General features: G+C 35.8%; 1 protein-coding gene across 1 annotated transcript in view; it reads right to left on the reverse strand.

Annotated features, from left to right (window-relative positions):
- Positions 1 to 15,589, reverse strand: part of DSCAM (DS cell adhesion molecule) — a 355,545-nt gene that overhangs the window by 67,011 nt on the left and 272,945 nt on the right. The window contains exons 22-23 of the mRNA XM_088144695.1: positions 10,624 to 10,777; positions 1,820 to 1,937 (exon numbers count right to left, since the gene is read on the reverse strand). Of these exons, the coding sequence (XP_088000821.1) occupies positions 1,820 to 1,937; positions 10,624 to 10,777 (272 nt within the window). The remainder of the gene's footprint in view (positions 1 to 1,819; positions 1,938 to 10,623; positions 10,778 to 15,589) is intronic.

Below are 15,589 nucleotides of genomic sequence, written 5' to 3' on the forward strand. Positions count from 1 at the left end.
CACTGTAGCCACCCTGAGCCTTTTTGGGAATGGGCAACATACAAATTAAGTATCTTCTCATACAGATAAGGGAAATAAATAAATAAAAGGAAGCACAGGTCCCCCCAGGAAATGAGATTGAGGCAGGAAATCACTGAGAAAGCTGAAGAGCTGAGGAGTTGCTGGGTCTATTTGCTGCTTTCAGTGTAAGAGATGAACCATTCTTAGGCTGAATGCAGAGGGTTAAATAAATCAGCTGGTTATGCCCTGGCTTCTCCTCCCCCAGCTTGGCTGGGCCAAGGTACTCTTGTCCTATATCTTGCCTAGCCGGAACCAGACCAGCAGCTGCAGCCCCTGCAGCACACATGCCAGTGAAAGCCATGGCTGTAGAAAAGGCAGCTATCAGGGAGGACAGGCGGCGTGAGCATGGAGATGAGCAGGTCAGGTTTGCTGTTGCAGATCATGAGCTGCCTGTCCCACCTAAGCCTGCCAGGCCTTTGCCTTTTCCTCAGAGGAGAAATTTAACAAGTAGCTAGTTAGCAGCCTGGCTGACTACTTGGTTGGCTAAGCCTTGTTGCAGAGGTTTTATGCTGCAATTGAACGAATCTCAAGTAAGTGTCCTTATGTGTCCTGGCTGAAACCACCACCGTATTTAAACAGAATAGCTTGAGAGAATCTGGTTTTGCAGTTGCCCTCTGCTGTAATATGCAGAGATCAGAGGAAACTAAAGAAACCATCTTAATGCCATCTGCTGGTTGAAGTCTACATTACAGCATTCTTTAATAAACAGATGAAGACCAGAAACAGTGTTGACTTTAGAGAAATCTTTGTTGCTTTGTTTATATTACTATAATGTTGATGCACTATTTTTTAATCTCAAGGATTAAATCCATTGGTTAACTGCAGTATACATGGGAACAAAAGGGATCTGATTTGGAGAAAAAGTTGGAGAAAACAATCTCATAATTTTCCTTATACCCTTTCTGTATTTATATGTAATAGATTATCCTTAGCATGGTGTTGGTTTATAGTTGTAACGACTTCAATTACAGAATACAGTACGATCTGACTGAGTGATGAATCATTTAATTAAATAGAAAAAAAATGTGAAAAAAGACCCTAGAAACAAAACCAGCCTAATAGACTAATCTATAAAAGAGCTTTGGAAAATGCCTGGCAATGAGGATTAGCTGAAACATAGCTACTCAGGAACAGGAGAGGTTTTTTTTTTAATGCTTGGGGGAACTATGAGCATCTGCAAAAATACACAGATTGTAAATTAAAGCTAGGTATTCTTAATGCTAAAACTGCTTGACGAGATCTTGTGTCTACTATATGCTGAATTAAATTCTACCAAGAGAAGTGATAAATAGCTGAAGTAATCTCAGATTAGGCAGACTATGGGGTAAAATTAATCAAGTCTATGGTTGGGAGTGCCTGAGAGCAGATAACAAGGACTCAGGAAATGACTCAGAAGATGTACTTTGAACTTTGTGCAAGCACTGCCCCATTCTGCCGTTCTCCCTGCCTTCTTTCAGACTTGTGTGGGAGCTTGAAAAAAGATGCTGCTTCTTTTAGGAGTTGATTTATTAAAAGTAATGCTACTCTTAAAGCATCCATGCCTTTCTTTTTCAGACTCATGCAGAAGCTTGAAAGGAGAAGGGCTGTTTTAATGAACAGCAGAGAGGGGATGTGCTCATATTCATAGGAGATCTGAAATATTGCCTCTCGATCAGTTTCAAAGCATGCATTGCCCTAATAACAATCCCTCTCTTCCTTTTTCCACACACCCAGTGACATAACAACCTTCATTTGCACTGCGCACATAGTTGTTGGTTACCTTTCTTTCATCCATTTGACTGTAGGTGCAGGGTCTCCAACAGCTTTACAAGGGAGAATAATATCCTTCATCCATGGGGTCGTTACTGTGCCACTGAATGTCAAAATTCTGGCTGGAGCTGAGAAGTGAAAAAAAAAAGGGCTAAAATGCAGAATAGTATGGCACCACTTTCTTGAGAAGAAAAAAATAGAAGGAGGTGGAAGAGGAGGATTGTAATGATTTTAAAAGTCTGGCTATGCTTACATAGACTAATTTATTTCAATCCACATTACTAGTTGCTTAGTGGATCACAAATAATATAATTTTAACCTCTGCAGAAAAGATGGTTCCAAAATAAGGATCTTAATGACAGTAATGAATGAATGTAAGCATCATGTTGTTATTGCTTTCTTTCTTGCACTGGAGGAAAACACTGAACATGTTCAAACCTACTATCTGGTATGCTTCCAGGCATTTTTTCTTGTGCAGTCATCCTACCTAATTCCTGGAACTTTATTGTGGGGAGAGGCTAAATCTCATGGTCTATTGTTTGTAACCTTTACATGTTTGCCCACAATTTCTTCTATCTTTTTTCTTATCACCAAAAATCCACTGAGGAAAAAATGGAATTGTAACCCAATATCATGTCATTGCCAGTGCTTGGAGCTCTGCCTGGAAGCATTTTTAAGATAAGGTGTGATTCCAAAATCGAAAACTATCAGCCTTGGCCTCCAGTTGCCAATGTTTTTCTCCTTCTACCATCTTTAAGACAGTATAGAAGGCGGGCTGAACCTAATCTGAAATAAGGTGGTATCTTTATTTCTTCCCCTGAGATTTCAGATCTGATATACTTATTTCTCTCTTACACATAATCTTTCTTCTCTCCATACAACAAGGTAAGTTATAAATTAAGTCTACTTGAAGAAGAGCTCGACTTCTGGCAGCTACATGGATGTATCTGTGTAGTTTTCATGAGAACAGTATGATAGAGGTTTGCCACTGGGATTGCTTGATAGTGTTCCATACATGTCCTGAGTGGTTTACCTTTTGTGAACAGCCAGTAGGGCTAGGAAATAGTTAACAGGAAATAAAAGCCTATTATATCAGAATTTTAATGAGGTGGAGCGCGCAAGACACAATGGGTCAAAGAAGCAGTGGGAGGGAAGCAGGATTCACAGAGGAATCCATTTTTGCATCATTTCTTATTTGCAGTTTTAGCTTTAAAGACTAAATCCCATGACATTATCCACTGCAGCAACTTCACAAAATTCATGGGACTATATACAAACTATATGCTGTGACTAGAACTGTTCTACAGGAAACTGGGTAGCAAGTGAAGTACCCCATATAATTTCTTAATTCATTATTAATCAGTAATCTATTTATACATTAACATAAAAGAATGCAGCTGTCAGGCTTTTAAGAAATGCTAAAAATGGGTTAATGAATGAAGCAATGCTATAAGATTTAAACTGGAACAAAATAGTATAAAACCAGAGATATTTATAGGGGAAGTAGCCAAGACTCAAGTAGTTCTATCAGACATTTAATTTATGTTCAAAATGGAAATTTCCTATAAACCTAGCACTTGGAATGACAATGAATAAAATGAACAACAAGCAATAAAGAATATTGGATTAAATCTATGAGTAGAGTCAGTTTTTGGACAATTAAATGTAGGGATATCCACAGTCACATTGAAGATTTAAAGACATGTATTTTCTCTTTACTGGAAAAGAACAAATTTATATTTTAAGACTACATTTCAAATGTAGTACTAAGAATCTTATCTATTGTGCTAGAAAAGGAAGGAAGGAAGGAAGGAAGGAAGGAAGGAAGGAAGGAAGGAAGGAAGGAAGGAAGGAAGGAAGGAAGGAAGGAAGGAAGGAAGGAAGGAAGATACCTTGAGAAGTTCATTTACTTTACACATTTATAATATGTTAATAAACAAAACATTCCATAATGTTCTGAACATTTTATTCCTGTGTTAAACAGTCAGCTGGTTCAAAACACTATCAGATCAGTGCTTTATTTTAGCTGTTCTACCAAAGGATTCTTTCAGTTGCAGATTCTATTAATGGTGAAGCACTTCACCTACACCATGAACACTCACACTGTTAAATGCAGTATGTAAGTTACTGTATTTAAGATACAGTACAGATGGCAACATCTAGCTAATCTTGGCAGATCCCCTAAAGCTAAACAGGGATGGATCTAGTTTGTATTTTACAGGAAACCACAGAAAATCCTAGGGCCGTAAACTAGCCAAAGAAGCTGAAAAAATATAATGGAAGACAGTGGCAAATCACTTTCATTTTGTTTTTTTTAATATAATTTTATGGATAATTTTGATTATAGTAAAATCAATACAAACTAAAATTAAAGAAAGAAAAGAGAATAGAAAGGAGTAAAAAGTGCAAGAAAAAAAAAGAGAGGGAAGAAAGAGAAAAGTAAGAATATAATAAAGAAAGAATAAATAAATATATAAAGAAGTGCCTTCCAACCTTTATCACAACAAGTATAAACAAACTTAGTGACTCATCACCCCCTCTAAGGTTACAAACATTTATCTCTTCATCTCATATCCCATCTTTTATCTATAAACAAATCCATAAAACATCATCTGTTCAATCCTGGTGTCAGCAGAAAGTCCATAAAAGGTTGCCAGAAGTAACAACGTATCTTGTTTTAACTTTGATCAAATAAACATTTATATTCCTTCCTTTTACTTCTAACAGTCTTAATCTTTAATTCATTCAAATATTGTCATAGGATTTGATTTCTCTTCATTAATTCTTTGTCCCATCACATCGAGTTCTTCAAGACTTTAACAAGCCTCTTTTATAAATCAAGTAGGAAAAAATTATCCACTTCACTTTCTTGGTTTGTCATTTGTATTTCCCTTTTAAATTTTAAAACCTCAGCCAGTTTCTTTTGTAGATCCAGTGAAACATCCTTTTCTAAGTCATTCTCTTGGTCTGTCAGTTGTAAACCCACTTTCAATACCATCTCTATCTTGTCAGATAAAATTTGTTCTACATCTGTCATTTCTTCAATAACATCTTTTGGACATAGTCTATCCATGGAAGCAGACATCATTGCTGACACTGTTGCTATTGTGGCTACTATTTTCTGATTCCATTCTACAAAAGTCTCCTTAAGTATTTTCATTGTTAGAACGTTTTGCAAAATTTAACAGGCTTGTAAATCTTTCCTCTACTTAGTCTCCTCTAGTATCCAGTTTTTGAAATCATGAAATTGCTTATCTCTGTTTTGTCTTCTAAAAACCAAAACAGAATCTATTTCCCACAAGAAGCTGTTTGTTCTTTACAATTAATTCCAAAATCTTATTGTAAAAGTTTCAATATTCCAAATTTATTTGGACCCTTAGTTGGTTTATAATTATTAGGATCAAAATCTTATTTAGCTTTTTGCTGTTTATTTCATATTCTTTTAATTCTTGTTTATGATTAAAATATTCTTTTATTCAGAATTGAAAGCAGATTCATCCAGTGTTTTCAAACTTGTCGGTCTGAAGATCTCTAAGAGCTTAGAAGTAGTTAATGAGCAATTTCTGAAAGTGATTAGAAACTTAGTGTCCTTTAAAAGTCTCTGCTATGATTGTGAGCAAGATGGCTAATCCCATAGTCTCCCGGCACTCAAACCCCACGGAAAACTGCTCTCCTGTGAATCTCCTTGTGGAAAACAGCTATCTAGAGCAGATGTGGGCAATCTTCCATCTTCTCCTCATCCAGAGAGGTTCCAAGGAACTCGTCTACTCACTTGGTTTTTTGCTGTGGTCATTGGTTCCGATTTTGCAGTTTGCCATACCTCTTCTGGAAGCCCACAGATCACTTTCATTTTGTGTCATCCAATCATTCTGGACACCAACTATTTTGTCTCCAAACTTGATTGTCTGTTTGGACACAAAATAGTTGGGTGTCCAACTATTGTCCAAATTTGATTTTCTGAGGAAAACTAGGTTTGTCTGACTTTAAATTGTATTTTGCAGCCTGCTGTTAGGTTTAGATGAAAAGGTGTTGGTAAGAAATAAGAGAATGTTAGAAATAGAAATACATAACCTGAGGTTTGGTTGGCATGGCTTTTTATGGTACGATAACCTTAAAGTTAACATAGATATTAAAAATCATTATGTGAGGAATGCCATATTGAGAATATGGAATAAATATAAACCTAGGCTATGCCAGAAAATGCCTCTATTGGTCTCAGCACAAGAAGCATTTTATAGAAAAGAAACAGTGGGCAAAGAGAAATGGTTAACATATCAAGATCTATTCGTACAGGAATATGGGGAACTTAAGAAGAAGTCAGGAACACAACTGACTGCAGAGACATATAGTTTTCAATGGCTTTCATATGCACAATTAAGAGAAAGATTTAATATAGATTAAAAAGGTAATTGGAATTGAACAACATAAGATGGAATTTGAAACTGAACTGTGTACAAGTGATGAACATGTGATTGCAAAAACATATAAACTTTTGTTGAGATTTGAAATGGAAGAACAAGTTAAAGACTACATGATAAAATGGTCTAAGAACTTTGGTTATAGCATACAGATGGATCAATGGGAAGGAATGCGGGTAAAAGGACTGAAATTTAGATTGTGTTATAAATTGAGAATTTTTATAAAATGATGTACTGTTGATATGTGATACTAGAAAAATTATTTAAGATGTATAAAGGTATATATCTGCTCAATGTTGGAAATGTGAAAGACATGAAGGAATATTTTACCATGCATGGTGAACTTGTGAAAAAGCAAAAATATTCTGAACACAAATACATATGATGATACAAAGAATTTTAAATTTGTAATATTAAGATGAAACCAGAACTCTTTTTATTGGGACTTATGGATAATCAATTAAAAAAGACTTATGGAAGATTGATTTTATATATGGCAACTGCAGCAAGATTACTATATGCACAACGATGGATAAATACTGACATACTCACAATAGATGGGTATGGATTGTAAATGGTTTTCCTAGTAACTAAGAGGAAGCTGATGGGGTGATGAGGGCTGTTATTACAAATATTGTTACTGATTTGGATAAGAACTGTATTTTGTTTTGCTGTTTATTTTGTTGTATTATTGTAAGCTGCTTAGAGTAAAAACCTAATATAAAACATAATATAATTACACATTGAATGCCACTGCCATCATCTAGCTATCTCAAAGGCTGCAATTTATGGCAGTGATATTAGGGTAACCCCTTCTAAAAGGTTTTTATAATCACATACAGAATATAGCTACATATAAAGGATATACTTCATCCAGTATAATAAATTGGAACACAGACAACTCAGGTTTGGCAAGTAGAGATAGAAACATAAATGCAACAAGGAACTTTGAAATCTATTCTGAAGAGTTAATCTGCATGGATGTTTTTTAATGATAGAGAAAACTGGAAAAGTAACTAAAGTTCTAATATTTAGCTTAAAAAAAACCCCTAATGAGTTAAGCATTAACATAAGCATTAAAATAAGCATTTTCCCAGAAGAAGAAAGATATAAAGAGGCAGGCTGGGAATGCTATAGATTTTCAAGGATTGCACTTTTTAAAATTCTTCATTGGAGAACTGGGGCAAACAAAGCTTATTTAGGTCCCTTGAACTTTTATATCTTCTTTGTTTCTTTGATGGAAAACCTGGAAGAATAAAATGAAGTGAACCAGTAGAAAAATCACAAAAGGAGGGAAAGATACCAAGAGAAATGGATATGAAATGGAGCAGAGCTAGCTTCCAAGTAGAAGCCTGAATGGCCAAATCCAAACCCAAGTATTTAGCATAATTTATAGAAACTCCTTTTTTAAAAGCAGTAGCTGACAAGAGATGAATATATTATAGCCACCACTATAGGTATCAGTAGCTCAGCATAGATTAAATCCAAGCATCACCTGGAAAGGAAAGTGGGAGCTGTCTATTGCGTGAAAAAAAAGATGGAAGAAGCCCTTCAGGCTCACAAGTTTTGTGCTTTTGTGTTATGACTGAGCCAAGCATATATGCTGTGTTCAGGGAGGCTGAAACTTGTTGTTTAAAAGGACACCTGAGGAAGAACTCTGTTTGAATGTATTCTGCATCTGGAGATTTCCTCCTTCCTTTACTTAGACATTATCCATCAATAGATATCAATATGAATCAAATAAAACAAAGCATATCTAACTTCACAGCTAATATTTCAGAGATTTAGTTAACATAAGTAACTTCATAAAATGTTATCTGAATAGTTGTTTCATTCAATTTTAGAACAATGAAAAAAATGTCTCACGCTATACATGAGCAGCTGTATGTGAAAAGGTTGGGTGTGTCTTGGGCCTCTGCCCTGCATTTCTGCTTCCCATCTTCTTTCCTTGGCTAAGCACACTGCCAGTTTTGCAGAAACTATGTAAAGCACATAGCCATTTTTCATCAAGGATGTCTAATATGGACTTCACGTATTATCAGGGGGTGCAAACACACTGCCTATTGGAAAAATGGCCTTGGTTACACTGCTGAATGACCTTTTGAGGGATCTGGATGAGGATAGTGCATCCCTTCAGGCCTATTAGACCTCCCAAAAGCCTTAGATAGCATCAACCATGACATTCTTCTAAGACTGCTTATGAGAGTTGGAGATTGGAAGGAAAGGCCCTACCCTTAACGGAGCAGGTCAGTGAATTGGGAATCCTCCTGTACTCACAGCTACTGTTGGGTGGACATGTGCAGACCATAGTCATAAGGGCCTTTCTGCAGACCTAACTGGTGCACCAGCTGCAATTCTACACAAGAATTTATAACAGTACCTCATGCTCATTGGAGCTGCAATGTGGAGCTGCCTTGACTACCCAGAAACTGCAGTTGGTCTGGAATGCAGTGACCTGCTTACTGGCAAATATTGATCGCCAGAAGCACATAATACCTGCATTGCAGATCTTGCACTGATTGCCAGTAGGTTTCTGGGTCAACTCAAAGTGCAGGTTTTGATATACCTGTATAAAGTGCTATATAACATGATGCCAAAGTGCCTGCAGAACTACTTTCTCCAGTCCAAATTGCCCTGTCTAGTACATTCATCACAGGAGAAACTGTAGGTTGTTCCCCATTTCTATGACTTGAGGCCAGGAAGCCTTGCTCTTCAATTGTAGCCCCGGTTTTATGGACCAGCTTCCCTCAGAAATTAGACTTGTCCCCTTTTAGTATTCTAAAAGTTGATCAAGAATGAGTTATTTTGGAAAGGGTTTGGTACTTAATTAGTTCATTGGCATCCATTATTATTATTGTCATATCTATGATTAATTGTTTTGGATGATGATGGGTCTGCCAATTTTATGATGATGGTGACATTGGTCAGCTTTTAGTATATTAATCACCAAGGATATTTAAACTGTTGATTACTGTCTGTACCTGTATACTACCACAGCATTATTTCAGCCAAGTATATTAAGTAGAAACAACAGCTCATAATGAAAAACAGATTGCAGGGCAAGACTCTGTTTCACATCATTTAGACCAACATTAGAAAAGTATCAAATATAAGTGGAATGTTTAATCTCAGTGGGTTTTCTTATATAAATAATATGTTAAAGAAATTCATTAAAAGCAGTCCTTCAAGAGTAAGTAAAGCAATGAAGATTGCTTCACTTTGGACACTGCTGGGCTACGTAGCAGAAGAAAAGGAAGGAAACTATTATATACATGATCATCCTATGTAACTATGTAAAGCACACAGCCATTTTTCATCAAGGATGTCTAACATGGACATATTATCAGGGGGTGCAAAAACACCTCCTATTGGAAAAATGGCCTTGGTTACACTGCTGAATGCTTTTCTTGAAGAGGCCAAACTGTGGTTATGGCCTCTTCAAGAAAAGCATCTGCTTCTCAGGAGAATTGTGCTAGTAAAAAAAAAAAGTAAAAGTACAAAACACAAAACACAAAATCAAATACACAATAAAACACACACACACACATATCCATTCAATCGTGTCTGATTCTTGGAGACTGCCTAGACAGACAGTCCCTGCAGTTTTCTTGGCAAGGTTTTTCAGAAGTGGTTTGCCATTGCCATAAAATAAGTTTAGTTGATCAGAAGGAAGAGAAGTAAGTGAAACCTAGCTAATAACATTATGTTGTACTGCTAGTATATATTAATGAGGAGCAGGAAGCAAAAGGGCCAGGATAATTCCAAAGTGCTCTCAAAAGAAATATGCTTATTTCTATCTCTGATTAAGGCAGTTAGTTCAAATTTGCCACTTAACAGTCAAAAGTATCTATGTAGTCATGGAGATTAAACATTTCCTTTTTCTTAAAAGGAAAGCTAGTGTGTCTGTCCTATGGTATGTGTCAGTAACAGCTCTTTGCCCTATAAAGGCCTTTCAGCAATAAGTCTATCAGATCTCTATTTACAGCATGATGTTATAGGATTGCCATTCAGGTTTCCAACCAGAGACCAGGAAAATTCATCTTTAAGAGTTTCAAGCACTGATGCAGCCATTGTGTCTACTACCCATTGCTTTCCTGATTCTTGTTCCCACACTTTTCTCCATCCTTGCTTTGGAATAACAGTAAAGTCTTACTTAGAACAAAATGATTGGTGGGGAAGATTGGACATGACTGGTAGATACAAAAGTGTCCACTACATCTTTCATATGATGTAATCTAGTTCTCTTGGTTGTAACTTGGAATGGCCTAAAGGTGGATGGATGGACAATTTTGCTTTCCTTAGAACAGATACTACAATAAATGGCTTTTCAGTCCCCATCACTCAGTAATTCTATTAAGGTGCATGTGGTGCAATTTATGAAGGGCAGAATCCTCACCTTTAGCTAATGGTTCCACGGTGATAATTTCACTGCTGTTGCCCCTTCCTGCAGCTGTTACAGCAACAACCCACACACTGTATTGTCGATTCCGGCTCAGATTAGGAATTCTGTAGGAAAATGAGTCAGGAGAAGCTTCAAATTCGCTGATTACCTGTGGTAGGAAAGACAAATATTTCCAAACAAAAGTAAACAATATACATATATTGAAAGAGAGAGAAAGACCTTACATCTCAGACAAGACAAAAGATGAAAAACATGGTAGCAGAATTTACAGCTGCAAGTTAGCCTAATCAGGTGCTTAAAATGGTTTAATTCCATTTTGTATATAATAATGCTGTCTAAACATATGTGTATATAAATTTAACTGATTTTTAAAAGTCAGCATTGGTAAATGCAATGAGCACAGTACACTGGCCCTGTGGTCCATTTCTTTGACAATAAAAATTAATCCTAAGTGCTTGGTGACTCATCAGAAAAGTGGAAAGTCAGTTAAGGATTGGGCTCAACCACATCTACCTGGGTGCTTGCTGCAACTCTGAATAGAACTAATATTGGCTAAGCCATTTATTTCTTCTGCCATAGCTGTCAAATCATATAGAAAGTTTTGGGTCACAGCACTCCCTACTGGCCTCTGTGTAAAGTTACACCATCTTTACAAATTAACACAGAGATTTGTACCTAGATAACACAGGAGTATCTAGATGATTTCTTTGAAAGAAAAACTTTAAATTACTGCAGTTTCACAGAAATAATCAAACCAGAGAATCTAAATAGAGCAACAATTAATATAGTTAAAATATTTAAAAGTTTGAATCATGATAGTTGGCTTTGGCTATTATGAACATTAGTGAAATTCAAACAAACCAAATAGTTACATGTATGGAACAAAAATAGGGAAGTGCAAGATGTTTTAAAGTTGAACCATTCTGAATTTGAAATGCCCCATTTTGAGCTCAAAGCAGCTGTTTTGCATTTAAAATGGGCTGGTCTCATCATCTGGAAATATTTCAAGCTCAGAACAGCTCTATGCAAGTTTTGAAACATTTTCAGCTTTTTCAAAATAGCCTTTCTTGAAGACAAAACAGCTAAAAAACTTGAACAGAATGTTTGGAATTTGAAGTGGTTTGAATTTGAAACATTTTGCATACTTGTGGATAAAAACATCAAACAAGTATGATGTTGAAAGGCTCAAAATACTGAAAGCTCCAGAAAAGTTCTTACAGTCAAAGGCAGAAAAACCTTATTAGAATATTAGCTTGAAAACAATGTTCAGCTATTGCAAGTACTCTATGGTGACTAATTTCTCTATAATAATATGCCAACCCTACCAGAATGTAATATACTGTACGGAATGAACCTGATATTAAATAGGTATAGTAGTGTCACCTAGTGGCCATTTTAGAGCAGGACAGCTAAATTCTTAAGATTTCAAACTTCAAAAACATAGTGAGGATACTCTGTCAAAAACACTGGGTCATCAATAAGTCTGCAATAAATTAGGACTGTAAAACCAACAGACACTTCAGTTTTATTCTAATTAATACATTAATAATTTTAATTTAAATAGTAAATTAAATTGTTTTTAATTGATTTAATCTGAATAAATTTTGAATACATTTAATTCAAAAACAAGATTCTTTGCTGTGCTTTGGGTTCTCATTGCACTAAATGATAATGCATGTGGTCTGGATGGAGAAAACAATAGAGTTTAAAAGCAAACAAGCAAAAGTCTAAAATGTATTACACGGTTTTCTCTCTTCTCTTTTCTTACTTGAGTTGAATTTGACTCCTGGTGATTTCATTGCAAATGTCCATGTAGTTTTACTGGCAGCAATATGGAAATAGTTTGTCATTGTTTCCTCTTGGGATATTCTTTTAACTTCCCAGTCTAGTATATAGCACTGGGAAATCTTAGTAGGTCTTTGACAAAATATTGAGCAACATGTAGATTTTTTTTTTTAAATGAGCCAAGTTTTCTGGATAATCAAGGACAGCGCAATGCCACTCTTATCCTACTTTTTAAAAATTATCCTGTGGCAGTAAACTGTAATCATAAAATTTATATCCTAGTGTAAGGAGATATAGTAAATAATCTTAGAAGTCCATTTACTTACATGTGGAGTAAATTCATGCATAGTATTAAACTATACTTATTTTTGTGATTCACAACCACAATGGTGTGTGTGTCCTACAGCTCCTAATCCAAAATCAGATAAATACATTATGGTTTGGTGCAATGCATGAACCAGGCCATTGGTTGTTCAAGAAGATTTATTGAATTAGTTTACAGAACTAATTTATTGTAATTCATAATTTAGATTAAATTAGAAATCTCAATGGCTGGGCTCACCCTGCTACAGCAAATAAACTACATTATGGCTTAGCACAGTGTATAAACCCAAACACTGATTAACAAATTCTGGATCCTTCGAATTGTAGATATTTCTGGACTTCCGGGGAAGAAATGGTGGACTGAAGATGGCTCCAGGAAAAGCGGAGCCAATGCCTGCAGTGAAATGAAGAGCTGATGAGTAGCCTGGCTCTTTGATAATTCCTCTCAGGACAAGGAGAGGATTTGAGATCACCCACAACAGCTCCAGACAGCTGCTCCTCACAAGGAGACTGCAAGATAGTGGTCTCTGGCAGGTTTAGAACTCTGGGAGACAAGGAAATTACCATCTTGCTCAAACCATGGTTGGCACTTTTGAAAGGACACTAAGTTTGCATACTTCCTTTTCTAATCATATTCAGAAATTACTTGTCAACTGCTTTTCAGCTATTAGGAACCTTTGGATTGACAAGTTTTATAGCACTGGGTGAGTTTCCTTCAATGTTTAGTGAAAGACGTTTTAACTACAAGTTTAAGAACTTAAAAAAAATTTTTTTTGGAATAAACAGCAAAAGGGTGATTAAAACTTTGATTTTAGAAAGTTACAAATGGACTAAGGGTCCAGATGTCAGGTTCAGCTGGAGCTGCACGGCTAGGAACTTGCCCAGCCGTGCTTTAGTCAATTTCACCGCTCGAGCGCTAGCGCAGAAAGAGGAAGTACAAAACCACAAACTAATGAATGGGCCACCTGGCACCATTTTACTAATCTGGAGCGGATGCATTGTATTAACGCCAGAGGGCCGCGGGCGCTATGGACAAAGGAAGGAGCCGCGGAATTGAGGAAGAGCGATCAGCGCGCGAGGGGGAGCTCCCGGCTGTGCGCGCGACAGAAGCCCCAACAAAGGCAAGGACCACTCCATAGGCAACAACAATCAAAGAAACAAGAGAACTGGGCTGAACCTGCCATTCAAGTAGAAGGGGGGATTACAGGGGGCAATCTGTAATCTAATCTGTAATATGTAACCTAGCAACGGGGCCCGCGGGGAATTGGGACGACTATAAATGAGGAATGTAAATGTGCCAAGCCAGTCCTGGCTTTGTTTGTAACTGTTACGTTATGCATGAGTAAACCTCTTTTGTGAACCACACGTGTCATGGGAGTTTCTCTTGTCGAACGGGGCAAATCTTACACCAGATACATTTTAAATGAGATTTTGGAATTAATTATAAAGAATCCTTCCTGTGGGAAAATGCTTTTGTTTTGATTTTTTTTTTTAAAGAAAAGATTTTTTAAAGAACATAATAAAGTAAGACTTTAAAAATTGGACACTAGAGGGAACTAGAGGGAATTAAAGATTACAATTAAGGAGAAGAACACTTAAACTCAATTTACAATTACAGAATGAAGCAAAATATTTTAACATTGGACATATTGAAGGATATTTTTGAATAATGGACCCAGAAGTTAATTTTGTCTCTATAGATAGACTGTGTCTAAAAGATGTAATGGAAGAACAACAAGTTCTACCTGACAAGATCAAGACCGAGTTGAAAGTGGATTTAAAAATGACAGGCCACGAGAAATACATGGTAAAAGATGTTACACTGAACATACAAAGGAAACCGACTCATGTCTTAATAATTAAAAGGGATATACAAACAACAAAACGAGAGAATGACCTGGATAATTTTCCTATATTGGATTTACAAAAGAGGCTTGTTAAAGTTTTGAAGAATTTTGTGAGAAGGAGGGACAAAGAAAAAATAAAAAGAAATTAATTTCTATGACATTATTTGAAGGAACCAAAAATCAAGATTGTTAGAAGTAAAAGGAAGGAATATAAAATTGTTTATTTGATCAAGGTTAAAATAGATGTGTTGTTATCTCTGGTAACCCTTAATGGACTTTTGCTGACATCAAGATTGAAATGATGGGGCTTTATGGATTTGTTTATAGATAAGAGATGGGATGTGGGAAGAAGAGATCATTTGTTGTATTTTGAGAGAAGGCGGTAAGTTATTAAAATTGTTTAGACTTATTGTGATGAAGATGGAAAGTCACTTCTTCATATATTTCTTTTCTTTTTCTTTACTATATTCTTATTTTTTCTTTTCTCTTTCTCTTTCTCTTTTTTATCTTCTTTTTCTTTCTTTTCTGCACCTTTTACTTTTTCTTTGTATTCTTTTATTTTTTTCAGTTTGAAGTAGTTTTTACTGTTGTAATTATCATATTTAATAAAATTACTATATAAAAAGAATTCTAGATATTTCTGCATTAATGTGCTCACCATTATTTATTTATTTATTAATATTTATCTATTTTAATTTATGTTTATTCCATTTTTACTGTAAACTGCCCAGAGTCACTCCGCAGTGAGATGGGCAGTGACAAATTTGAAATATAAACAAACAAACAAACAAACTTGAATAATACAATGCTACATGACACTAAGTAGACAGTTAAAGCATTTTGCACTTAGATCTTGTCTAAATTCATTTATAAACACTATAGCTTGTGAGGTGCCCTTCCCTTACTGAAGAAAATATACAGAGACTGGAATTAGCCTTGAGATTGCAAAAATGTCAAAGTTTTCATGCTGGACTAGACTTTCAATATAATCCCATCCAACACAT

The sequence above is a fragment of the Python bivittatus genome, unplaced genomic scaffold, assembly GCF_059951505.1.
Source record: "Python bivittatus isolate LINGU-HERP-01145 unplaced genomic scaffold, Pbiv_v1 ctg000350_np1212, whole genome shotgun sequence".
NCBI lineage: Eukaryota > Metazoa > Chordata > Lepidosauria > Squamata > Pythonidae > Python > Python bivittatus.